The sequence below is a fragment of the Cydia strobilella genome, chromosome 7 (genome assembly GCF_947568885.1).
Source record: "Cydia strobilella chromosome 7, ilCydStro3.1, whole genome shotgun sequence".
Taxonomy (NCBI): Eukaryota; Metazoa; Arthropoda; class Insecta; order Lepidoptera; family Tortricidae; genus Cydia; species Cydia strobilella.
In genome coordinates this window covers 3,389,468-3,417,336 of record NC_086047.1, presented here as the reverse complement: position 1 = coordinate 3,417,336, position 27,869 = coordinate 3,389,468, and the positions used below count along the sequence as shown (strand labels likewise).

The window sequence follows — 27,869 nt, the reverse complement described above, 5'->3', positions numbered from 1 at the left end:
ACAGTACATACGGTGCTACTTTCTCGCACTAGTGCGTAAAGTGCACTTTTTGTGCATATGTCGAAAGTTTAAAGGGCCATATGTACTGTAAAACGTTGTTCGATACACGTGCGAATAGGTAATTCGCAACTCGTGTCGAGTTTCCTCTTTTCCGCACTTGTATCGAAATAGTTATATTCGTGGATCGAAAGTTATTTTCGATACAAGTGCGGAAAAGAGGAAACTCGAAACGAGTGGCGATAAATTAAAACACGACCGCAGGGAGTGTTTTAAATCGACACGAGTTGCGAATTACCTATTCGCACGTGTATCGAACAACGTTTTACAGTACATATGGCCCTTTAAACTTTCGACATATGCACAAAAAGTGCACTTCACGCACTAGTGCGAGAAAGTAGCACCATATGTACTGTAAATAACTATTTTTGGCATGCGGGAGGGCTGTTAAAATAGGCTTCTGGCCGACTAAACGATAAAACTAGAGAGCGAGGCGGCACTGTATGAAATCAATATTTACTAATAATAATAAATGCATATTTGTGTTCACGAAATCAGAACGAAGGTTTCTAGCATACCTAATGACAATTAATTTAAATAATCGACACAAAATCAGCATACTTCACGAAATGATAAACATGGTCGGCGCGGCAAGCGTTTACTTTCGAATCCCATAATTTCATATAACATTACTTTATGACTAAATTGTGGGTGTGGCATGTCATTTACAAAAACGACTTTAGAACCAATTGTAAATAATAATTTATGGCGTATGACATTATGGAATTCAGAGATATACTTAGGTGACAATAAGGAAATTTATTTATCACAATAATTTCTATAAGGATGGTTGAAATTATTTGACATATCCAAAAATACTGGAACCTAACATAAACATTGATAAGCTTTACGTCAAATAATTTCAATTTTAATCGTCCAAGAAATAATAAGCATGTTTCATTGAAATGGTAAAATATATAGACGTCACCCTCGGCCTACCCCAGTGCCCTAAAAATAGGACATTTTTTTTATTTTTTTTTATGAAATAGGAGGCAAACGAGCAGACGGATCACCTGATGGTAAGCGATTACCGCCGCCCATGGACACCCGCAACACCAGAGGGGTTGTAAGTGCGTTGCCGACCTTTAAGATGGGAGTACGCTCCTTTCTTGAAGGTTATATCGGTCCGGAAATATCGCAGGTTCATTCCACAGTTTAGCTGTGCGAGGCAGGAAGAGACATGTTCTCTGGGCCCTCACGAAAACACATCTCGCCTCGCGAGGTTTAATAAAATGTCAGGAGAGTTTTCGCGGCAGAACCATGCTCAATATCCCACCGGATTTTAATTTTCTATCAATACAGTTAACTGATTGTAAGTAAACCTTATTGGATAGTTAACCTGCTAAATCCTGCTAAATCAAATCGAATTTTGAACCATGCGAGCTAACTAACTGATGTAATAAAAGGTTTTAAATTAAAAACTACAATGATTCTGGGACTTAGGAGGATACGGTTCACTAATGGGCAGTGTTTCTTGGACACTGACGTCTCAAAATATCGATACGGTCAAAGTGCCAAAAATATGTATACACTACCTTAATCACATTTTGCAATATGAGTATACATATTTTTGGCGCTTTGATCGTTTCGATATTTTTAGACGTGACTGTAGACAGCTCCTGGCTTCATACAAAAAAACATAGAGTCCTACAGCTCGTCGTGGTCCTCGGCGGGCAGCTCCTCGTCGGCGTCGGCGTCGGCGTCGGCGCCGGTGTCGAGGAAGTCGTCGTCGTCCGGCGCGGCGTCGGCGGGCACGCCGAGCGACTGCGCGAGCATCAGCTCCACCGACTCGGCGAATTCCACCGCTTGCCCTTCTTGGAGCATGAAGCCGGATCTGAGGGGAAAGTTATAAGTTAAAAAAACTAAAGTTACAAGAATGTGTTGAAGAAGTCAGAGAAGTGAGAGCGCGTTATAAATTTTAATTTGTCGGTAAAAAATATCAAAAGTATAATTTTATAAACATGAAACACTCTCTTATAAAGTAAAATTTCTAAACAAAACTAACACTCGCCAAGTCCCCGCAGTCTTATTAACATGTCAGAAGAAATTCTGAGTTATGGTATAAGTAGTCGGGTATACCTGAGTGCAGCAGTGCGGTAGAGCGACATGGCTGCCAGCTTGGTGGCGGGGTCGTCGGGAGCATCGTTCACTCTCCGGAGCAACTCCTGGACCAGCGGGTGGCGCGGGTTGATCTCCATCATCTCCTGGGACAGGTGGTGCTGGTATACCTGAGTGCAGCAGTGCGGTAGAGCGACATGGCGGCCAGCTTGGTGGCGGGGTCGTCGGGAGCATCGTTCACTCTCCGGAGCAACTCCTGGACCAGCGGGTGGCGCGGGTTGATCTCCATCATCTTCTTCTGGGACAGGTGGTGCTTGCGCTGGGCGTCGTCAGCCTGGGATCGACAAATACTGTTGTAATCTGGGTAATGTTTAGCTTCACATAAAGAAGTTGGCATAATGATCGTCGATGTCTTTGAAGGGGTTAATATAATAATTTAATAGTATTCCAGAGAGACCAGAGGGGAGACACTCCTCCTTTCGGGCAAACTCGGCTCCGTTCGGCTTAGCATTGTTTCGAGCAATTATTCGGGTTGGCACAATTTGACGTCCCTGTGCTAGTTTACCGCCCTAGTGAGGTAACTGGCACTATACGGGCGTATGTCGAACGTTCGTTTCCCATGGAAATTGGTGAGAAATTTTCAAGATATTTCCGTAATATTTTTTACACAATTGAAACTTTGATGGCAACATTACAGTATGTAGGAGGCGTGGGACATAGTACTTATTTGATAGTTGGCAGATGTCATCCCGCGAAAGTTTATATGTTGACCACGTCGTGCGTGGGCGGTGGGCGGTGGGCGGTGGGCGGTGGGCGGTGGGCGTCGCTTGTGTTTTCCCACCTCCAAGTCCGCGCCCAGCCTACGTCCTGGCGGCTCACCTTCTGGTGCGCGTTGGACAGCGCGAGGCGCTCCATGTTGCCGGTCCAGCCGAACACCGTGGCCACCAGCGCCGCCGGGGACTTGGCCAGCCGCTTGGACACGGCGGCGCGAGTGATGAACTGCTGCAGCTGCTGGTCCAGCCACTTGGTGAGCGGCTGGAACTGCTGTTTGTATGATTCCCAGCGCTCCTTCTGTTGCTCGCCTGCGCAATTATTAGTAATTTACATTTTATCACGCTTTTTTTTAAACCATTAAATTCTGGCAGGGTCGATGCGGTGTTGGGAATGGGATTACTTACGCGAAAAGACCGCGACAATGTAATATAGGATATATTCTGGCTAAAGTTACATATGGCGTTATTTATAACCGCACTACAAACTTCAGTTAGCTATTAATCGTTCTGTCATTTTGACTTATGTATTTGTGAGAGAGCGATAAAACATAAATCAACTAATCGAGGCTCATAAAGTTTTATGAGTAAGGGAGTTAATGTGGCGTACCGGCACACACGGATTACCGGGCATCTGTTTCATGTTTATCACGCTCCATAGGTAGTCTAGTTAAGTGGCATAACTACAGAGTGGCTGAGCGGACAAAATGCCACAACCCAGGAGGAGTTTTCTAGCCTAAGAAGACCCCCTTATTCCAACGGGCCTCCGACCAACCCAACTATGAAACAAATATTTAAAAAAGCTACTCACTTTCGTTAACGTCGAAGATCTCCTTGGCCACGTTCTGGAACTTGAATCCCTCGTATTCGGGTAGAGCGCCGAGGCAGTACTCGTCCACGGCCTCCGTCAAGTACAGCACCTCGTAGCCGGAGCGGACCAGGCGCTCGGCGAACGGAGACTTCTCCACCTGGATTCAAATGTTGCTATTTAATAATACTCCTAGTAGATCTGGGGAAGAAAACTGTGACTACTACTATTCATAAGGAAATAAATATTTTTTTTTCTGTTGACAACTGCAATCAGTCGGTAACAGCTATCAGTTTTGTTGTATGTAAGAATTGAAATTAGGTTTTTGGAGACCATCATTTCATTTAAGAGGCCGGTGTCGATTTTAATCGCAAAAATGTAAAATTGGTAGATTTCACGAATTAATAAACTAGTGGATGTGAAATGAATCCTATTTAGTATGGAAACCAGTGTCGCTAAACTCACACATTCATAGCCACGTTAAAATACGTCACACACTTACAAAATTGCTGATTCGTAGCAACTTTCCATACCAAAAGGTTATTACCGGTGGACATTTCTCGAACGAATATCAACTGTAGGCTACATGAGTGACGGTTTAAAATATAATGTCAAAGCTATATGACATACGACTCTTTCATTATCTCATTCATCTCACAAAAGCTCGCTCAACGTTCACCTAATACAACTACTTGACACCAGATGGCGTTATTTTATATAATTTTAAAATCACTTACTTATTACAGGCGAGAAAAGGGCTAAAAAACCAGTATAAGTAAGGTCTAATTACGCATGGTTTGTTACGGATCTCACGGTCACGTTACACTGGTCTTTTCGAGATCTCTACACGCCTGCGAGTAGCTAACCGTTGGAACTTCTTTCCATTCGACGATATAGGGAGGGGACAGTGTAATCAGAGTGTTTTATCGATATTTGTGTGTTCAGTTAGGTATTGATATTTCATTACCGTATGTTTTAACACATTTAGATGATATAATATTGTCTTCGGTTACCGCGATAGTTACTCATGAAATAAAACTATATTGGGATACCCTCCTACAATTTAGGAGGGAATTAAATCTTCTCGGGTCCGTGGTGTAGGGTTGGAGCCGGCATAGTTTATTTTTATCGCGTATATATATATATCTTTACTTGAAAAATAATTATAGTGTATAACTAGCCTTATGAACCGATTTTGCATGTACAACCAGCCTTAAAGTTTGTAGTCTATGATTGTTCATTATTTTAGTATGTGGGTATTTTTGCATTTTGTAATTTTTCCTCAGTCACCCGTTGACCACGAACGCTGTAAAGAGTTCGAAACGTCGGGATGTATTATAAATTCAATATACGCGATATAATCCGTTTTCATAGTTTTATTACATTTAGATGATACTTTATTTATGATTATAATATAGGTAGTGATAATCGTGATTGTATGAAAAATAATATGTAGTACAGTACAACAAATATCTAACTAGAAATTTGTTTCTTATTAATTGACCAACTAGGTTGTTAATGTGAACATTAAATATATCTTAAAGTCAAACAGATAAAATCATAGTTCTTTAAAGGTCTAAACTTAACTTTAACTCGGTATTGCTGTTATTTTGTAATCACAAATCTGCAATTACTTACATAGGTAAGTATTCGTCTTTAACAATATATTTACTTGTAGCAGCATTTAAGGCCAATTTAGACGGGACAACCTGATTAAATTGTCAAATTAATTGTATGGTGTGAAAGCATACATGAAACTGGCTCATCGATCCCACTTGATTTGATTGTAAGATTGTGACCTATCAAATCAGGAAGGGGGGCGGCAAAATTCCAATATTTGACGCTAGTTTGCGTGGTACGGAACACTTTTTATTAATTTAGTGAGCCCGAATGTCACTAATAATTACTAAATTAGTAACTAAGTTTTAGGCGTGTGGACGCTAGATGAGATGTATGGCAATTTTATCCCCAGAAATCTTTTTCTAAGAAATGCTCCTAGCAAATGGTGCTATATTTTTGCGGAAACTAATTTTCTTGCCCAGTAGCATTGATCCATTTATTTTTAATATCGGCATCTTGTGGTAACCTACAATAATTAATAATAAAGAAATAGAAAATATAAAACGTTTATTCATGGCACATTGCATGCATTGTACGCATAAGTGCATTAAGTACCTAGTCTAATTATATTAACGATGAAAATATGATGGGTGTAAAAAACAAAAACGTATGTAAAAGAATACGAAGGTTTGAAAGGTTGCCATGAAATGACCCCGACTTAACTTAGTGCTTGATGACCAGAGCTGCCATATTTACTACGACATTGATTATCCCAAATAATAATTAGAAACGTGTCTAAAATAATAATTTATTACCGAACCAAACATCAAACTTGAAATATCGTAACTTTAACTTTATCGATATAAATATCGACATTGCGCAGTATCTGAGTAGCGAAGTTATTTGACATTTAGGATAGCGAATATTCCAGATAAACGTAATGAATAGTGACAAAGGATTGTGAACTCTAAGTTCTAACTGATAAAATATAGATTTACTTAACGAACATTCGTAAATAATGCAAAATAAACAGATTTTTCGTATTTATCGGATTATATTTAAATAAATAACCACCGGTGATAGGAAATACCTCCACGTGAAAGATTTTTTAAACCGCTGTGATTTCTGCAGCTTAATACTGCACAATACGGCATTTTAAATTTAATTATCAATTTTTGTTAGACGAGCGTACGTAAGACGTGAATGTCATTCGAGCATGAAGTTTACACAACAACTGAGCATAGTCTGTGCATAAAGTGAGTCGGTCGCTACTAATTGTCGGATAGACGGGAACGCCCACTTGCCATCTCCATCCTACTCCGTGGTAGATTTAGTCCGTGAAATTTTACACCTTTTGTTACCTAATTGAAATAACAAGTACTGGTTTCTATTAGCACGTCTTCTTATCTTACCTTTTATCAGACCAATTTTTTGAAAACAGACTCAGTAAATTAGTAATGTTTGCTTTTCTGATGGACGTTTAGGTAAACGCGCGTAAAGCACTGATTTTGTCGCTCTTATTTGTAAATTTCGTAAAGTTTGGACTGCTAAACATGGTAATTTTGTATTACACATATCCTGTACTTGACGTTTATCAGACTACATTTTAATTATTATGACTTTGAAGTAGTGTAAATGAAAGTTAGACGAAATCAATTTTCTCCAGAAATTACTTCAAAACAAGTGACAATTTCTCTAAAAATCGACTTAATTTCAACGTAATTTTGATACTTAAACAATCTACAACATTTGCTGAAACTATTCTTATACATCAATTTGTTTGTATAATTTACCACCATGATTTTTTGATGAATTTTTAAAAACTGCCCCTTTTCTTCATGCATTACCGGTGACGCACGCTCGCGACCTCATTATTAAAAGGCAAGATGAGAAGACGTGCTAATAGAAATCAATACTTGTTATTTAGATATTACCAAAGATAGATATAACTCCGTAATAGATGGATACAGTCTAAGGAAAAAACGTGCCTCAAAAATCACGAAAATTTGATTCTCGATCAGATGGCGCCACTAGTTTTGGCCTACACTCGTATAGAGGGCGTTGACTGTTTCGTTTGTTATTTATAATTTTAACGCATACCAGTGAAAGAACATGGGTCAAAATCATATAAAAATAATTAATGCAAATAAAAAAATCATTTATCCATATTTAAATACATTTTATCGTATTTTTATAAATATTTATTTTTAGTTTTAAAGTGTGTCGACGGATGGCAGTGAATTTACTGGGGTTACAAAATTTACTATGACAGTACCGCTCTAGTATAAGTTACTCTATGATATTACGTAACAAAACGTGTATAATTTCAACGACTAAATCTATCAATTTTACATTTTTGCTCCAAAATCGACTACGGCCTCTTAAGCACTACATTAGTTTTACACGAAGTGGGAAATGAAGATATCAACCAAATCATTTAGGACAAGGATTTATAACAACGGGCCTAGGTGGGTTCCTTGGGATACACCCCCAAGTTATAGGAATAGCTCAGATTGAACCGATTTATAGCTGGCTTATATTTTGGTAATAAAATAAGAAACTAACTAATTAAACTGTCTATTCAAAAAGGTTTTTTTTTAAATGTGGTTTTCACAGAGAAATAAGCCCCTATGAAAAACACACATTGGTCATCCATACCGAACGCCTATGAAAAGTCCATGAGTACAGAATCAAGTGTAAATGTTTTAATCAGCTGTAATTTACCTCAGCACGGCTGGAGCCGGCGATGTAGTAGATGTGGTTCTGGCCCTTCTTCATGCGGGACACGTAGTCGGCCAGGAACGTCATGGACTCGGAGGCCGACGAGTGGAAGCGCAGCAGCTTGGCGAGGCGAGCGCGGTTGCTAGGGTCCTCCATTACTCCCAGTTTGATACTGCAATGAAGAATTTATTTCATGACTTGGGTGGGTATTTCCAATATGACTTGGAACTCCGCGGTAGATGTCGCTAAGGTCCCCTAGACCCATATAGTGGGAAAATTTGCTGACTATGAATGATGTTTTGGTGGCTCAGTTGGCAGAGGCCGTGGGTCTCACCCGAGGCAGTAATTTTTCCACTTTTAAATTTATTTTGATACATATCGCAAAACACTTACTTGGTGGAGTACTCCTTCCAGAAGCCCTCATACTCATCATCAGGGATCTTCTTGAGCATGTCGAGGGCCTTGCGGACGAGTTTCTTCTTGATGACCTTGATCAGTTTGTGTTGCTGCAGGGTTTCTCGGGATACGTTGAGTGGCAGGTCGTCAGAGTCCACCAGGCCCTATGATAAGGACAAACAGTAAAAACACCTGTACACTAGCTTTGTAATATATACGTTTTTTTATTTTTTTATTTAGTTCCTTTAGTTCAGTTCGGTTATTGAGGGAATGAATAGAAATCGGTTTTAAATTCAATTTTTTTCCAATCTATGGTAACTGAATATAAATTATAATTCAAGTTGTACGACATGACATGTCGATATTAAACATAAAACACCGTAACAAAAAAAAACAATGTATAGAAAAATATTTGATTTCATACTTTTCGGGCTTTGGAGTGTCACGTCGTTCCTTCATCTCGATCGCACTTCTGCCAGCGACATTGTGAACGATTTCGTTCTGTCCGTTTTCTGTTTCACTCAGTCAAGCGCTCTCCAATCCCACTGAACTAAAGGAGCTATAAAGACCGACTAAGAGCGTGCAAAAAGATTTAGTTCCTTTCGGTCCTTCACGGGATTTAATTCTTAACAGTTGTTAAGTTCATGACCGAATCAAGCCTACATACCTGGATGAAAGCGAGGTAGTTGGGCATGAGGTCGTTGAACTCGTCAGTGATGAACACGCGACGGACGAACAGTTTGATGTGGTCAGTCTTGGAGCCGTAGCGGTTGAAGGAGTCGGCCGGTTGCGCGCGGGGGACGAACAGCAGCGCGCGGAACGACACCTCGCCTTCGGCCACGAAGTGAGCCCTACAACGAACAAACAATCTTATGGTCCAAGGAAGCAGGGTCTGTGACAATATGAGGCGAGCTAAGCTAGAACATTTTCTAAACTTAATAACTTAGCATTATTTCAGAAACGTGGGACAGCCCCCTAATGAGACACTGGCTTTGTCTGCATGCGCCATCGCCAGTTTCTTTTATTTTTAGGGTTTCGTACCCAAAGGGTAAAAACGGGACCCTATTAGTCCTATTACTAAGACTCCGCTGTCCGTCTGTCTGTCTGTCACCAGGCTGTATCACATGAACCGTGATAGCTAAACAGTTGAAATTTTCACAGATGATGTATTTCTGTTGCCGCTATAACAACAAATACTAAAAACAGAATAGTATAAATATTTAAATGGGGCTCCCATACAACAAAAGTGATTTTTTTGCTGTTTTTTTCCGTAATGGTACGGAACCCTTCGTGCGCGAGTCCGACTCGCACTTGGCCGGTTTTTTTTAATGAAATAAACGGTAAACATCTTTATCCTCTAGCCGCCGAGTAGCCTTTAAAAACTCTTCCATTCCACTATATTTTGAATTATTATTTTGACAAATCAAAATTTAATTTGACTTGGCAAATTTTATGTGTGGGCGACTATTGGATAAGGAGAGTGCGTACAAGCTTAAGTTTCCAGTTTAGGCCACTAGATGGCAGACTCAGAGGGCAGAATGACTAACTTGGCAAGGGGTGGGCTGGTATCCTTGGTGAGCGACTTGTAGAAGGTGACATATTCGTCGTCGGACACCTCGGCGGGCTTGCGGGTCCAGATGGGTTTGTTGTCGTTCATGAGCTCCCAGTCCCAGACGGTGCGCTCGGTCTTCTTCTTTTCCTTCTTCTCTTCTGTCACGTCCTCGACCTGACGTAATCAAATGTTGACATTTACATATTATAATAATATTCGATTTTGTATATACATATTTAAATGAAATTGTGCACGCCGGCTGCGTGTGCGTGCCCTAAAATGTTGGAGCAGTGCACGCACATGCCATGTAACTCCTGCAGGCGGTGTGCAGTCTCTCATTAGGATCAGTATATTACAGCGCATCCAGTGTACACAAGGCTTAAATTAGGTCCTTAATATTCCAGTCTCTTTTAGGTTGGGTTTAATTTAAAAAATAGTTTAAGAAATATGTTGCATTTAAAAATTAATTATGTGACGAGCTAAACTTCCAAAAAATGTCTACAAATATACTACTACTGTCATAAGGGATCATCATTCGACGCGAGAGGTAGTCTTCAAGACAGTTGGGTGATGATATTGATGATTATACCTGAGCATCCTCATCATCTCCAGCAGGAGTTGGCTCGTCGGCCTCCTCTTCCTCAACGGTCTCGGTGTGCGAGGCCCACAGGTGGATAGGGAAGTTGATGAACTGCGAGTACTTCTTCACGAGGGCGCGGATGGTGTCTGACTGCAGGTAGTCAGCGGCTTCTTCTTTCAGGTGCAGCCTGATAATGATATTTAAACATTAGACACTACTATTTACCAGATTCTAGGGCGATTTCCAACCCCAATTTAACAATGACTTTTTGAGGTTACTAAGTTTTATGAATAAGGGGGTAAACCTCTGAACATTTATTTTTATGGCGCCTCCTGTTTGCGGTTTAAAATACAAATACAATAGATTCCAAGCTTGAAAACTAAAGGGCTTATTACACTTTGCAAAATTTAGTGACTAACAAGAGGGACGCCGCTATACGTGAGACGCGATAAGAGCTACATCCTATCGTTTCTCACGTATAGCGTCGTCCCTCTTGTTAGTCACTACATTAGGATAGTGTAACTTAAGCTCTTACACACTTTACGCTCTCCCACCCGTGTTGGGCATAGTCGTGTTGCTTAGAGACGGTGACGCGGTCGGCGACGAGGAAGGCCGAGTAGAAGCTGTGTTAACGTCTCTGGCTATAGTACACACGTGATGTGAGTGCCGCGTTTGAGGGTGTCTCCTCTTGGATCAGGGGCTACGCTGAAGGAGTTGGCGTCGCTCTCCCAGCCGTGTTGCATGCCGTCGTGTTGCTTGGAGACGGTGACGCAGTCGGCGACAAGGAAGGCCGAGTAGAAGCTGTGTTAACGTTTATAACTATAGTACACACGTGATGTGAGTGCCGCGTTTGAGGGTGTCTCCTCTTGGATCAGGGGCTACGCTGAAGGAGTTGGCGTCGCTCTCCCAGACGTGTTGCACGTCGTCGTTGTGCTTGGAGACGACGGTGACGCGGTCGGCGACGAGGAAGGCCGAGTAGAAGCCCACGCCGAACTGGCCGATCATGTCGTTCATCTCCTGAGCGCCGCTCTGCGACCATACGATCTTGTTAGTTAACAAGTCACTAACCAATATGTCACTGCGCCTGGGGACCCAGCCAAACTCACAATCGTACATGTACATCGACAAATCGAATATATGTCGGGATGACAGATGCTAAAAGACACATGACTATTTACATACATTATTTAAGTCTCGGTTATCGTTTTCTAGTAACGATTGCCATTTGGCTAGGCCCCCTGAATACGTCAGATCTGTGCTAAAAGTTTACAAGCATTTTCAAGTTTTTTTTTTTCGTTCATTTTGAAGACTGTTTACGGTCATTTTCTGGGCGAGGTTACTAATATAAAAATATCGAAGCAGGTCGGCTATTTAAATTTTTTTATAACTGATAATTTTTTTGCAGTTTGTGGCGGTGTTGTTATAACTTTTTTATTTTTAAAGTATTACGATTGGCACCGATTTGAAGGTGTTAATAAATGAACACAACGAAATGCCTTAAATTGGGCAAATTTTACATGAACATCAAAGAAAGATTCTTGTCATAATGTGGCAGGACCGCTAGTGCTAATCCCTGTCAGGTGTCTTTTCTACAATCTCGCAAAACTACAAAGGAATCCTTACCTTTTCAACGTCTTGCATCTTAGACAAGAAGTCAGCCGTGCCCGACTTGGCGATGGTGCCCAGATTATTGACCAGATCGTTCTTGGTCATGCCAAGCCCAGTATCGATAATGTGCAGTAGCCTGCGCTCCGGGTCCGCCTTAATGCGGATTCCGAGTTCTTCCGTCGCGTCCAGCACCTTCCGGTCGGTGAGGGACAGGAGACGGATCTTGTCGAGAGCGTCGGACGCGTTGGAGATCAATTCCCGGAGGAAGATCTGAAAGAAAGAGTCGATGTAATGCTAATAGAATTTAAACTTTCGTGTCTCACGACTGGTGGGTTCAGTGGGTCGTGTGAACACTTACGCATTTTAGTCAGTACGCGCAAACTTCAAGCTATTGGATTTTCAAGCAATGAGGTTAATTTGCGTTGCCGGCTCTTTGAAGGCATAAACCCTATAATTGGCTCTCTATCACTATTTATGTCGTTATTAGCATAGTGATAGCTGTTGGTTCTCCATGTAAAAATAAATAAAAACCTTGAAGTAAGAGGGGGATAGCCACGAAAGTTTACAAGTACGTAAGATAGTAGTAGTAGTAAACTCTTTATTGTACAAAAATACATATTAAAAATTACATGGTACAAATAACATGATGTACAAACAAAAGCGAACTAGATAGAAGGGATAGTTACGCGGTTGATGGTTTTTAGCACTGCGTTCATATCGTCAGCGTTGACCGTCCCCTGATGAGCCACCATTGTCAACAAGAAGTAAGTAGCAAGTTACCTCCTTGTTGCGGTACAGCGAGTTGATGATGAGCTTCATCATGCGGTTGACCTCGGTCTGGAAGGTGTGGTTGGAGGCCTTGGCCCGCAGTTCGGCCATCTGCGCGGGACTCAGGCCGTCTGGGTTGATCGCCTCCGCTTCGCGGGCAACTGCCTCCGCGTCTGAAATTAAGTTATTGTTTAGAAATGCCATTTTTTTCAAACATGCAATGAAATATTGTTATTATGTTCCTTAAAATAGGCTACGAACGTGTCACGTTTCAGGCGCGGCTAGACTAGAGGTCAAAATATGCCGCATTGTGTTAGTGGTATTGTAATACGATGAATTCAACATCATTTGAATCACTACGAACTGTTAATGGTGTTGTGTACCGGACATTTCGTGCTGCATGCCAAGAGTTAAATTTGCTTGAAAACGATAATCATTGGGACACGACAATTACCGAAGCAATTATTTCTGCATCTCCAAGTCAGTCAGTTATTTGTTTTTGCGCCCGAAAAAAAAACTATAAATGTCGTATATCATAAGGTTCTTTACTGAAATTAATAAATTATACATCTTAATAATGTTTGTGTACTTTTAATTACCTTAATTGAAACCATAAATCAATTTTAGCTAAGTAAAAGCTATCTCTACATTTATCGACTTTCAGGCGGAACAAAGTTCGCCGGGTCAGCTAGTATAGGTGTAGTTAGGTTAAGGTAATTATAATAGAAATACAAACACAATGTTTATTGTTATACTGAATAAATATATGATGATGATATATGATATGTACTATGATAACTAAAAAGTTAAAAACACATTTAAGCTAAACGATTCGATTCAAATGCCTATTTCTTTTAATAAGAAGTTAACCTAAGATTCTATAAATAGAAAATTCGTTTTTGATAAGAGTTGTTTTGTATGTATTTTCATGTGTATCGCGTATGTATACCTAAAGTTTAGTGATTATATCTACGTACGCAAGCGCGCTCGTAGTCGTAGCGACGTCTATCGACCTAACATCGATACTACTATTGAATTGTTTACTTTTGTATATCTTTCTAATATTAGCTTTTCTCTTATCTACCCACGCTTTGCTTCACAGTCGGGTCTTCTTTAGCATTATTTCGTAAACGTCATGTCATCGCCCGAGACGAGTTCCCGCGCGAGCCCTAAGCGGCGCCCGCCGCCCCCGCCGGTGCCCTCGGGGTCCCCTGTGCGACACCCGCGCTCCTTCAAGCTCCGCTTCGCGGCCCAACACGTACCGGGACACTCGTACCAGTCGGCTGTTCGCCCGCTAAAACTACGTAAGCTCATTAATATTATGCGAGCATTCTCGAAGGGTTTGGCCAATGTCTATCATGTTATCAAAGGAGCCGAGTTCCGAGCCATGTCATCGCCCAACACAAGTTCCCGGCGAGCCCTAAGTTAATTTTGCAACTTGAGGACTCGGCCGAAGAACGATTGAACTAGTGAACGTAAAGTTACGACTGTTAAATCAAGATAACATCGGCGATTCCGAACATGAGATTAATGTGCTTTATATACGCTAAAAAAACCTTTATACAGGTTGGCCCAAAAATTGAAAAATATATAGAAAAAAAATCGCTATTTTTTCAGCGGCTCTGGTGACAGACAAGTTTTGGCGTCGCGCAGGCCGCGAGGAAACCATTGACGCGGAGTCTGAAGAGCGGGCGATGAACAAAGTGCGAGACATGTTCGAGCTGGGGCCGAGGGATAAACACGACAGGCCTGTGCAATCTTCGCACGAGTAAGTGAGACAGCATGACTATGTGAACAGTAACGTTCAGAGGCTAGGAACGTAGAGACATGTTCAAGCTGGGGCCAAGGGAGAAACACGCTAGGTCTGTGCAGGCCTCAGGCCTCACACGATTAAGTGAGACAACATGACTTGTGTGAACAGTAGCGTCTAAAGAGCGGCTCCGAACATAGTCATGTTCAAGCAGGAACCGAAAGAGGAGGCAACAGGCGCAGGCGTCCATATGCTGCGGTGACCGCTTTCCACTAGGCAGAAGGTATGCCAACAACATTGTCTTAAAAAAATATATTACGGCTAAAAACCTAGTTTTTTTTTGTCTTTGCAGGTACGGATGGTGGGAGGCGTACGCCCCTCAAATCTGGGCGGCTCCTCGGAATGACCGGCGGTTACATCATGGCGTGAGGGACTCCGCGTGGCTCAAGCTACGCGCTCGGGAGCTGGTGGAGCCACCACAACGGCAACGATAATACACAAGCTACTCAACAAAAGGCACGGGATAGTTGGGGATTGGGTTCCCATCATGTTGCTGGCGCTGGACAAATAGTTACAAACATTGGCACTATAAAAATGCCCTGAGAGGTAAACAGAAATCAACAAAATAAAATTGTCAAGCTGTATAAAACATTTCCATAATACTGTAAACATGTTATTGACCATTACGCGGTTATCACGCGTGAATTAGCATGTTGCTCCGGTGTATGAGCGTGATAGCGCTATGGATGCATATAGCGATATCCCGCTCGGACACCGGAGTGACGTGCGAATTCGCATCCAATGTGAAGAGCACCTTAGAAAAATTAGACTGTAACAAAAATAAAGCCATATATGTGTTCTAATTATTTAATCTGCCTACTCATAATCTTGTCAAGGTAAAAATAATTAATACTGCGTAATGACTTAGTCTGCGTAGAATTTGTAATTTGGGTCCCTTAATTTTCAAACAAATCTGCTTTTAAGTCCATCCTTTTTTCATCCCCAAGTTGGTTCGGTCCCAAGGTCCCCACGGTGATTTCGGGAATAAAAATTATTCTATATCCTTCCCCACAGCTCAAACTATCCCCATACCAAGTGTCATCTAAATCGGCTCCGCGTTTATTGATTCCCTATACAATTTTCTGGGATAAAAAGTATCCTACATCCTTCCCCGGGACTCCGGGACTCAAACTATCTGTAATTTCAACTAAATTGGTTCAGCGGTTTAAGCGTGAAGAGATAATCGACAGACAGACACACTTTCGCGTTTAAAATATTGGTATAGTAGTCTTCGGTTACCGTGATGTGATAGTTACTCATGAAATAAAACCCTAGGAAAGAATTATATCTCGTACAAATACATCCCGACTCTGTAAAGGGTTTTAAACGGCGGGATGTATTACGAATTCATTATACGCAATTTAATCCGTTTCCATAGTTTTATTTCATAAAAATAATTAGTCCATCAAGTATATAGCATTATCAATCAGTGAAGAGATAAGCTTCAGTTGTTAACCTGGCACAGATAAGCTAAAAACAGATCAATTCGTAATAATCTTTTTTGTCATTATTATTTCTTAGGTATTATTCCGGTATTCAAAAATATTTCAAACTAATTTACAAACACAATCAATTTTTAATTAATTTTTGTTGAATATTTATAGTTTTGGTTCAGTTTTAAAATTAACACAAGATAAAACAAAATGTAGTGAGAAAATAGACAAAGCATTATTTTAACAAATATGTACATAAAAGAACAATTTGTAAGAGAATATTAAGTAAATATAAAAAACCGGACAAGTGTGTCAGACTCGCCCACAGAGGGTTATGTACTTTTTAGTATTTTTTTGTTATAGCAGCAACAGAAATACATCATCTGTGAAAATTTCAACAGTCTAGCTATCACCTAGCCTAGTGACAGACAGACGGACAGTGGAATCTTAGTAATAGGGTCCCGTTTTTACCCTTTGGGTATGGAACCCTAAATGCAAAATTCAAATAAAAAAAATTAAAATGATATTTTCGCAAAAACAGCTGTAAATATCTTTTGATTTGTAGTCACAGACTTTAATTTGTTGACCCTTTTAGGGTTTCAAGCTAATTCGGTTGTTATTACTAATGGTATGAAATGCCCAATGGAAAGTGGAAGCGTGCTGGGCCCATAACCTGTAAACGATCCTTGGAGCTTTAGTGGAATAATGGGAAGGCGCTTCTTTAAAATCTATTAAATTTACATTCACAATCACAATATTAATGACATCTTTCTTGTCAAACAGTTATAAGGAAGAAATTCTTCATGCAACTAAAGCATATCACCATAGATTAAGACACCACCCAAATGACCTGGCAGCAAAACTAACAGACAAGGGATATAAAAAAAGGCTAAAAAGAAAAGACATATTCCCATGTCAAAGCTAAATGAGTAGAAGTCCTCGCTGGAGGACTTGCTCTTCATGATATAAAGCATTCAACCAATCTGCTTAGTCTTTGAAAGCCACTGACATATTCTTATTTGATATTCTATATTTGAAATCAGCTTTGTCAAGCTCGAGTCGATTGCTCATAAAACCTCTTTACACCAACAGAAAGTAAACCCTAAATGGCTAAACAATTAAAGTCCGTAACTGTACTATACTAAAGATATTACCCCACTTGTTTAGATATGGTGTGTTACAAACCTAAATTAGGTATTTCCTGAATAATGTACTTACCAGTCCGGGAACCTTCTCTCGAAATACCGAGGTCGGCATCCACCGTCATCTCCTCCACGGTCCCCACACCCTCCTGCGCCACGGTCCATCCTGAAAACACACACACATCTCAGCAACAGACCTAACCTCACTGGAATCCTCTATGAAGTGGGTACACATGAATGAAAAACATACGAGTATCACACGCAAGTGTACGTTATCAAAACAAAGAGACAGCAGTGGTCAGCAGCAGCAGCGCCACAGAAAGTTCTAGGTTCACGCCGCCCGGCGTCGAACGTCGACCCCTTCAATAAGATTAGACGGTAACGGTACTTAGTGAGTGTAACTGGACTAAAATGGTACACTACGATTTTATTACACATGTAAAATTCAGACTCTGACAGAAATCATATCAAGCAATCTTAAGATTTAAGACAAAAAAGATCGTCTGTGCTACGTAGACAAAACGGGGAGGATATTTACCTGAGAGAAGTAGGAGGCCCAATCCTAACAACAAAAAGTACTTCATTGTCAGATCTCCCTCGCGGGTTATAAAGACTTATTCAAAAACTACGTATTAATATTAAATAATATTGCGCCGGTTAACACGAAATAGTAGCGTCGCCTTCCTTATGTCTACGCGATTCGTTTGAAACTGACAGAAGAAAATCAGGAAAAATGAGGTGATAAACGACACCGCTCCGTTAGGATTCGCGGAGCACTGTGACGATTCGATTTGCTATTGGTCTAATACCTACTTATCTCACTATCGACCAATCACGTGATACCACGCTATTCAATTCACCAATCGTAGTTATCTTGCCTTGATTTGTGTCGTTATGCTATTGGACATTGGTAGTCTAAAGTGACGTTAGATAAGAACATGAAATAGTTTCAAAAATGGTTACAAAAAGTTGCACGAGAGGGCTCTCTTTGTCATATAATTTATACATATAATACTATAGTTGGTCAAACCATATTGTCCGTAAATAAGAACAAAAAAACTGTACTCATCCTTTTCTTTTGGGTGCTAGTACTAGTGTAAGACAAAGATAGTATGATTCTCTCTGTCTATGTTTGAAATGAGAGTCCTTTGACAAACTATATTAATACTACTCGTTGCTAAGCTTCTTGAAAAAAAATGAAGGATTATATTTGTAAGATTTTAAACAATTTTAAATTGACCAATAATAATAATTCTTTATCTGGAACATGAACTATCTTTGAAAACTTAAAATTGAAAACTTTGACTTCTGTCAGCTGATTGACTGTCAGCTGTCATTGTCATTGTATAATGCAAATGTCATGCATGTCACTCAATTCACTCATGTCATATGCGAAAGTGCAATGAAATCATAAAGCATAGTATATTTTGTGATTTGCTTGTCATTACGTCCAAAAATCTGCTCAATCGATACTTCGTCTACCGACTGGTTGTTTTAAATTAAAATAATTTATAATGGTGCCGGAGTCGGGTCCCCTCGTGACAACATCGAAGCGGCGCGTGGTGTACCGGCGGAGCACCTGGGCCGTGCACGAGTTCGAGGTGTGGAGCGGCGAGCTGGTGTGCCGCGTGGCCGCGCTGCGCATGAAGGGCTCCATGCTGCTGTGGCTCGGTGGCACTAGCCCGGAACTGGGAGAGCTGGCGTTAGGTCTGCCGGTTTCTGAACGGGGCGCGCTGGCAACCTCGCTGAGCGACGAGAAAGCTGGCGACGGCGCAGCCGGCCTAGCACGGCGACTAGCACTCGCTTTACAGCGTCCAGTTTGGGTGGCTGCATCACTCCCCTTTGACCGTTTTTCAGCACCACTTATTGCTCGCGGACTGGTTAAGGAGATCAAGAGTCGCCCAGATTTCTTCAAGGAGCCTTGAAGATGTGGTAAATAAGTGCTACAGCACTGTTTTGGGGAGAGAAGTGGGACTTTGGGATGAAATTCATCTCTATATTAGGAGAGCATTTTATTGGTCTGTTGTCTATGGAAGAAGATATTGTGAATATAACAAACTAATTGTGAATTTACATTTATCCATTTTGACTGCTGTAAATAAATATTCATTAATTGACTCTTAGCTAGCTGAATCTCTGACTCCAAATCTCCAAACCAAATAAGTGATCTCCATATATTTTCCATACAATCTAGCTTGTGACAAGAAGGTGAAGTCCAGTGTGGCCCTCTGGTCAAAAAGTTTGGAAACTGTTCAATTTCTTGTTAAGATGTAATGAGGGCTAACGCGTATTGAATTCGCCGCTAGGGGCGCTAGTGTAGATGGTGGTTTTTCCATAGTTCGAAATGTCAAATGTCACATCAATGACTGACAGCTGTTGTTTAGTCTTTTGGACCACCATCAACAGAGGTGCCAACTGGTGAGCAAAAAAACGACAGCCCTCATTGAAGAATCATATAGGCAATTATCTAATAATATATTAAATTATAAAAAAAAGACTAAGCCTTTATTCTAAATTAATGTGATTTTTGCCCTTTTGGCACTGTAGCTAGATTGATATTATGTATTATGAAATATTTAATACCTCCTTATAATATTCAGGATGTATATTGTAGTGTATTAGAAACTAGACTATTATACTCTGTCTATATTAATCTGATACCTTATGCAATGTTTAATGGATAATAACAGATAATTAATAAATACTTAAATAAATCTTTGCTTTATCTATTCAGTCAAACCAAATAAATTGAGTATTATTAGTTTATTGATTAAAAAAAAAGAATTGAAAGGTGATAAATGATAAGAGACTTTGGAAAAGTAATGCCTGATTTAAACAGATTTCTTAAATATTTGTTTTGGAAAGTCATAATTTGAATCAGTTCAGTGATTGATTTAATCATTCCTTCCAAAATAAATTCAAATGTGACGTTCACAATCAAAAGGTACCACATTGTCGCTTGCCATAAGGATGCTGTGACAGGTCATTCATATAGATAAAAGCAAATTTCGTCTTTATGGTAAGCAACAAAGTGGTACCTTTTGATTGAGAATGTCACAAATAATTTCTTTAACAATAAATAATTACCAACAAGTATTTATTGAAAGATTTAAAAGTAAATAATCCCTAAACAACAATGTTTTATTATATTTAATATGGTAAATTTCTATGATTAATAATCTCTTTGAAGTTTTAGGTAGTTAATACTGTTCTCGTATGGTATGTATGTATGCATGGAGAAAATTATTGCACATGTCCATGTCCATACGAGGTCATAGTAGGTGTCAACAACAATAAATCAAGTAGAATATAATCAAAATATACATTTTATTCAACAAAATAGTTTCTGCTAATTGCAGGTACAATGACTTAATTCAAAATATCCTATTATTAAAATTATTTTAAAACGGGTCACTCACGTATTATTAAGTCGAATAGCTCGACATGTTTCAATCCAATTTACGACAAATTAGACGTGTCGTTGCTCCGTGAAGAGGATCCTCGTAAATTGGATCGAAACATGTCGAGCTATTCGACTTAATAATACGTGAGTGACCCGTTTTAAAATAATCCTATTATTGAGAATAAACCTCGATATATAATCATTATACAAAATCTCAAAAACTTCTAGGGTTACAAAAAATCTCAAGAATTTAACCAATTTTTGTTAAAAACCGCCGCATTTTTGAAGATATAAATTAGATAAAGAAAAAAACTGTAGCCATTTTTAAAGAACGCGCCCCTTGCCAGACCAACTAGTCGAACTACGCAACGCAGTCGAACTTCGCAGACATACACAGCAAAAGTACAGTCTGGCAAAAAGGAGTAGAAATTAAAAAGTGGCAACACTGTAGTATCGTCCCGTTTTTCTTAGATTGATTTGAAAGGAACGACACTACAGTGTTGCCACTTTTTAATTTCTACTCTTTTTTGCCAGACTGTACAGACTTTTGCGTGCGCCTATAGTATAGAAGATGTAAACGTACGTGTAGCGGGACGCGTAATTTAAAAATGTTTTAAGTCCCTATCTTTACCCTCAGCTAATTGACAAGTTTTCACTGACATTGATGCACCAAGGCCGAAGGCGGTTTTTTTACAGGTGGTCTACCGCGAAACGCGACAATCGACATTTCGTTATCGATCGAATAGGCAAGTGATAGAGAGGCAGAAACCGAACTTTCGAGTTTCGTGGTAGGAGATTTAACTAAATAATCAGTTCACAATACCTAAGGGGGGAAGAATTAATAAATTATTAATCATACGTATTTAATAATACAATGTCACAAACACAAATAATAATCAATCCCTACGGAATCAAATCAATATTTAAAACAACAACAAACACTGAGTGTTATGTGATTAAAAAATATAAGAGCAATTATTATTTTAAATATGAACTAATAGAACAAATATTAACACTCTAAAAGCTTCTAGCTACATTTTTGTTACGTATTTACAAATTGCATACTTTAGCAAAACTTGAAATATTAACAGCAACTCTCAACTAACCATTTGTGAACCTTATGCCGTTGAAATAAGGTTTACGAATTTTTAGTTAATCATCATCAGGGTTATGCCATGTCCACATAACCCATATATACCACAACAAAACATTTAAGTGGAAAGGGGACGGCCGGTTCTCCATACAAATGTAGTCCCCATTTTCCTCCCTGGATATTGACATTATGGAAAATATTTTTACACAGTTTATTATATAACCACCAATGCCCCTCGTGTGACTTTGTTTGATTATTATAGAAGTTAATATAAAATAATATAAAAATGGAAAAAAATCAAACAAAGGTAGCTGTGGCTAATAAACATCAAATTGCGTACAAATATTTTATAAAATGTTAATATATCCAGAGAGGAAAACGGGGACTACGTTTGTATGCAGAAACGGTCACATGATATCGGCCCCTTTCCTCTTAAAATGTTTCATTCAGAGATTTCAATTTGACAAAGTATTATTTTCTAATGGGTTGGCAACTGTCAAAGGTTTGCAGAGATGGCGCCATCATAGCTTGCCCTTTTTTCTATGAGATTTGGCTTAAAGAGCAGGCATCAAGGGCATTAAAAAAAACAAAAATTTGACGGAATTCTAGGGATTGACAGGGCAAGCTATGCAGGCGCTATTTGCTAATTATTTTGACCAGCCAACCCCATATGTTGAGCATGTTTATTATGGGGTTGGCAACTGTCAAAGTTTTGCATAGATGGCGCCATCATAGCTTGCTCCTTTTTCTATGAGACTTGGCTTAAAGGGCTGGCATCCAGGGCATAAAATCCCGTTAAAAAAAATATTTACACAATGGGGTTGGCCGGTCGAAATAATTAGCAGATGGCAGCATAGCTTGCCCTGTCAATTCCTAGAATTGTGTCAAATTATTGTTTTTTTAATGCCCTGGATGCCAGCCCTTTAAGCCAAATCTCATAGAAAAAGAGGCAAGCTTTGATAGCGTCAACTCTGCAAACCTTTGACAGTTGCCAACCCCATTCTAGGGATTGACAGAGCAAGCTATGCTGGCGCCATCTGCTAAATATTTTGACCGTCTAACCTCATTGATGGTTCTTACAGTATAGCTAATAATAGTAATAATGAATCATGAGATATAGTTTGTCAAAGGACTGTCTCATTTCAAACATAAACAGAGAGAATCATACTATCTTTGTCTTACACTAGTACTAGCACCCAAGAGAAAAGGATGAGTATAGTTTTTTTGTTCTTATTTACTGCCAATTTGGTTTGACCAACTATAGTCTCAGTGACGGCTTTTGCACACGGCGCGCGGACATGAACTTAATACAAAATTACAAAATGGTCGACGGTCAGCGCGACACTAAAAGCTAAAACTAGCCTTACTTGCGCGCGTCACGCAGATCAAGTAAATTGGAAAAGTCGCTGGACTTGCTTCTTTTTAGGATTCCGTACCCAAAGGGTAAAAACGGGACCGTATTACTAAGACTCCGCTGTCCGTCTGTCTGTCACCAGGCTGTATCTCATGAACAGTTGAAATTTTCACAGATAATGTATTTCTGTTGCCGCTATATGATTTTTTTTGCTGTTTTTTCCGTAATGGTACGGAACCCTTCGTGCGCGAATCCGACTCGCACTTGGCCGGTTTTTTACCGTTGTTTACATTATTGATAGAGCGTTAGCAAAGGTCTCCATTTCAACTTAGGCAAAAGCTTTCGTATGTCCGGAACTCCGGATCCGGATGTTCTCCTCTACAGGTCGCATTTCTCTCGTGAAATTTTGTAAGCAGGTCCGATATACATCATGTGATCATCGTGTCATTTCCTTTTTTGCAAAATGTTCAAAACAGCGGAAATAAGCACAAAGTACTTTATTAAGCGCCATTTTAGTGTCTTTGACGCTTAAGACTAAATAATGAGTTCGCTGTGGTTTTACTTTTCTTAACTTATTCTTTATTCGCGGGGTCCACAGCTCACAGAGCCACTCGTGCTTAGAACCCGCGCAAGTATCTATGCGCACGTTATTTTGCGTACGTGCGTCGTTGTGTGCAAGAACAGTTTAGTAGGAAAATGTTCGCTGCTCTGCTCACTCTTATGCCAACGCCAAGCGCAATTTTATTTGACTAAATAAATTGTTAACTACATAAACTCATCTCGTAATTTGTTATTGTGCTAAGACGCTGCGTCACTCATGAGGAAAGATGAATAACGCAACTTAACAATAAAAACAAACCACGAAATTACCGGCAAGATTAGAGCCATATTTACGCAAATACAGCCAAAGTAACATTATATCCATCCATGCAAGCTTAAAACAAAAATTCAACTAAATCAATTAGCTATGTTGATCATACTGGCAAAAGCGGCCTACCTCCGTCCGCCCGCGCGTTTAGTTTTGCACGATTATATTGTAGCACAGCTAACGCCGCCAACGCCATGCCAGCTATGTTTAAAGGCGGCGCTGGATTCCGTAATAAAATCAACGAAGCACCTACAACTAGGACTCGCTTTCCACACGATAATATAGCGTATGTTAATGGAGTTACGCGTGCTAATACGCTAAAGGCGGCTGCCGCTTGCAGCCACGCAAGTACCCCGTCTAATAGTAGTAATCCCGCTGAGCGAGGTGAAAGAGGTTGCGTTAGTAGCGCAGTTCCATCGCTCCACGCCCAAACAGGGAAGAACATGACCGCCGCTAGCGCGCTTAAAGCTGCTAAGACTCGAAGTGGTGACCAACCGGCTCTCGCTAGCAACCTTTTTGAGTATAAATGTTGTAGTGAGAGTAGCGCGGCAGCGGCGAGGGCTGAGAATAAGCCAGCTGCATCGAAGTGCATCTCAGTGGCGGATGCGAGACCGACGCCGGCGGCGATGAGTACGAGCGACGTTGCGACGCCGCGCGGCTGCCGCTCGCCGAAGAGAAGCCACGCTAGGCCCGCTGTCCAGAGCGGCGTCGTTGCTTTTACTGTAACATGAGATAAAGTATAACAGATTAGCCGTTTGCACGCATACTAGAGGTCAAAAAAAGGGGCGGTGGAAGTTTGTATGGGGAATCAATAACCGCTGAACCGATTTAGACGAAACTTGGTATGGTGTGGCTCCTCTCCACAATGGCCCAGCGTAGGCCAGTCTAAGGGACCGGCTATGCAGTAGAATGAGATAGCAATATTACTTGCTTCCTCAAACGCATAAATGCGTCCCTTGGACTGGCCTACGCTGGGCCATAGTTTGAGCTGTGGGGAAAGATATAAAATGATTTTTATCCCCGAAATCATCCCTTAAAGGTGTAAAAAACCATCCAAGTGCGAGTCGGACTCGCGCACGAAGGGTTCTGTACCATTACGCAAAAAACGGCAAAAAATCACGTTTGTTGTATGGGAGCCCCACTTGTATATTTGTATTATTCTGGTTTTAGTATTTGTTGTTATAGCGGCAACAGAAATACATCATTTGTGAAAACTTCAACTGTATAGCTATCACAGTTCATGAGATACAGCCTGGTGACAGACAGACAGCTAGACAGACAGCAGAGTCTTAGTAATAGGGTCCCGTTTTTACCCTTTAGGTACGGAACCCTAAAAATTGGGTTGGAAATTTATAGAGTGAACCAATTTGGGAGTGAAAAAAAGGATGGATTTAAAAGCAGATTTGTTTAAAAATTAAGGTACCCAAATTACTAATTCCACGCAGACGAAATCGCGGGCAAAAGCTAGTAGAAAATATTTGTATGTTTAGTCACCTGTGTGCGCGTAGGAAACCGGCACCTTCCATATGGAAACCTGCGAGCACAGCGTCGTCAAAAACTTGGCCAGTGCCAGCGGCAGCAGTGCGCGCAGCAGCGGGCGCACGGGCGGCGCGCGCTCGCGCAGTACTATCGGCGCGGAGCATAGAGCCGTGCAAGCCAGCTGCGCCATGGCCACCGTCAGCGGCCGCGGGAAGTCCGTCAGCAGCAGCTTGCCCACGACGTTGCCCAGCGCCGAGCACGAGAACCACGCAGCGCACAGCGCTCCCACGGCAAGCGCTGCGCGCGCCTCCGCGCCGCAGCGCCAGCGCAGCCAGCGCGCTCCCGGGACCAGCATCACCGAACCAAATCCCTCATTTGGTTCTCAAGACTGCCCTTCACTGTTTGAAATGTCGCAACACTCGCTCGTCACTCTCTCGTCCCGTTTGATGCCGTGATGCGGCCTTTGGCAATATCTCCAATATTTCCAGCTGAAATGTGTCACTTTTCTGTCAGTGTCACTGTCTTGGTGACGTTCCAAGATTATTCCAGACTGTAATTATAAAGCTGTTGTGATAATTGCATAAAACTTTATTAAATTATTTTTTTAACAGAAATAGTTGTTGGTCTAGAAATAGTAAATTTTTCACAATTTTCATTAGTTAATTCTCAAAATCACCAATTTGGCAAGACTTATATGTAACAAAAAATGATTGACACACTCGAACTTGACAACTTAACATTTTGTTATCATGTGATCGAATCTGTGGTAATTTTAGTTAGACAACCAAAAAAAGCAAGAGAAAGTTTGTTACTTCATTTTAAGTATTAATAATGAATTCATTATTTATTGACACATTCGACAAATATTTTTGTCCATACATTGTCTTGACGGTACGTACTTGAGTGTATTGTATCGTACCACCAAAGTTTTGACGATAGATAAGGAGCCCGTGAATTGCTTGTGAAGTGTCGTGTCGTGCGAGAGTGTTTACTAGAGCCAAGACGTCGCGTCGGAGCTTCCCGGGCTCGGGTTGGATGATCCGCGCGACCGACAGGTGAGTGCAAGGGACGAGGGCGACAGCCGGGGCTCATCCCGCCCACGGGCTCCTTCGATACATGTTTATGCGTTACTCTCCTGTTATGATATGTTTAGACATGTTTACAAGGTCTGTGTATGAGCAGACGTTGTTGTGGGCAGTTTCTTTGGTGAGAATAACGTGCTAGGTCCTGGAGAACCCGCGTAGGGCGCCGCGGCGCTGGCCGTGAGTGATGACATCATTCTGTATATTATATTTGTTAAGCAATTTGATGGCCTGTCAAACTGAGGTCACAGGTTGACTGACTGAGATATGCCCATAATGTGGGTATGTAACAGATCCTCATGTTTTTAGTAGTGTTAATTTTTAAAGAAATTTTGAATGGGATACCCTATCCTAGACTCTTGACTTCACTAGCCTAGAATCTGGCCAAAAAATGTTTTCAGATGACAACAGGTTAAAAAGGGCCTTTGATGATGTTCTGTATGGACTCCTGAAGGAAAACAGTGGTTGTCATTGCTAGTTGTGTTCATTCAACACAATCCCTGACTTAATGATGGTTACTGCCCTGGAATAATTACTACATTATTCTTTACTATAGTTACTACATTATTGAATTTATTTATTTACATTTATAAGCATTACAGTTTAACCAAATCGCTTATAAACTAGCTATTACAAACTATGGTAGCATTACAAAAACAAATACACACATTGAAACACAATTAATTATTTACAAAAATAGTACATACATATAGGGTTATTAAATAAATTAAATTAATTACATTAAAATCATCATTATTATCATTAATTATTTACATATATCATCATTATAACAAAATAGTAGTCAAACATTATTTCGTCAGGTATTGACTCAGGAATACTGAGAGCACTCTACCAAAACTACCAACACTATCCGCGAATATGTCGATCTGTGGGGCACGGATGGACAAGACATTAAGAAGCTCCAGTGCCCGAGCCGTGGGCGAATTAGCGGCGCGGCGGGTGCGCGCGGGGCACCCCGCGAAGAGGCGCGCCGGGCGCCGCGCGGGCAGCGCGCTCAGGCCCGGGGGACAGGGACGCCACACCGGGACGAACAGGCCGAGTCTCTCCAGTACACTCGGATTATTTACTGTGTTGTTTATTACACCATAGTAGTGCATTAACAACAACAGTTTCCGCCTTAGCTCCAGTGTGTGAAGCCCCACCATACCCGAGACGAAAAGCGAGGGATACAGGAGAGGGTAATATCCATACTGCCTCTTGTACAGGTGTCGGGCGAATCGTCTTTGGACTCTCTCCACCATTAACTGGTATTTTTCCTCGCTGGGGTCCCACGCTATGGCTCCAAACTCCAACTTACTGCGGACGT

General features: G+C 40.7%; 4 protein-coding genes across 5 annotated transcripts in view; 3 read left to right on the top strand and 1 right to left on the bottom strand.

Annotated features, from left to right (window-relative positions):
* Nucleotides 1–450: 450 nt before the first annotated feature.
* On the bottom strand, nt 451–25,901 carry LOC134742935 (endoplasmin homolog). Of its 2 annotated transcripts, XM_063676153.1 has the most exons (15): nt 25,476–25,901; nt 24,121–24,701; nt 17,340–17,391; nt 12,891–13,051; nt 12,126–12,380; nt 11,335–11,531; nt 10,512–10,689; nt 9,918–10,096; nt 9,038–9,221; nt 8,368–8,534; nt 7,978–8,146; nt 3,697–3,853; nt 2,995–3,197; nt 2,286–2,449; nt 451–1,891 (listed from the first exon to the last, which is right to left on the bottom strand). In XM_063676153.1, exons 1-15 carry the CDS (start codon nt 25,813–25,815, stop codon nt 1,705–1,707), a joined length of 3,174 nt encoding a protein of 1,057 aa, XP_063532223.1. In that variant the 5' UTR covers nt 25,816–25,901; the 3' UTR covers nt 451–1,704. The 2 variants fall into 2 exon arrangements, with proteins under 2 accessions (XP_063532223.1, XP_063532222.1); XM_063676152.1 differs by lacking the exons at nt 24,121–24,701; nt 25,476–25,901 and adding an exon at nt 17,802–17,989 and having other exon boundaries at nt 17,340–17,429.
* LOC134742741 (uncharacterized) lies at nt 14,012–15,123 on the top strand. The gene is made up of 3 exons (XM_063675929.1): nt 14,012–14,291; nt 14,473–14,646; nt 14,981–15,123. Exons 1-3 carry the CDS (start codon nt 14,014–14,016, stop codon nt 15,120–15,122), a joined length of 594 nt encoding a protein of 197 aa, XP_063531999.1. The 5' UTR covers nt 14,012–14,013; the 3' UTR covers nt 15,123.
* LOC134742708 (uncharacterized) lies at nt 18,625–19,973 on the top strand. The gene has a single exon (XM_063675898.1). It carries the CDS (start codon nt 18,778–18,780, stop codon nt 19,186–19,188), a length of 411 nt encoding a protein of 136 aa, XP_063531968.1. The 5' UTR covers nt 18,625–18,777; the 3' UTR covers nt 19,189–19,973.
* A 307-nt stretch (nt 25,902–26,208) lies between the features above and the next one.
* Nucleotides 26,209–27,869, top strand: part of LOC134742931 (palmitoyltransferase ZDHHC18-like) — a 32,029-nt gene continuing 30,368 nt past the window's right edge. Inside the window, exon 1 of the mRNA XM_063676144.1 lies at nt 26,209–26,515. The gene's annotated coding sequence lies outside the window, so the exon portion shown is untranslated. The remainder of the gene's footprint in view (nt 26,516–27,869) is intronic.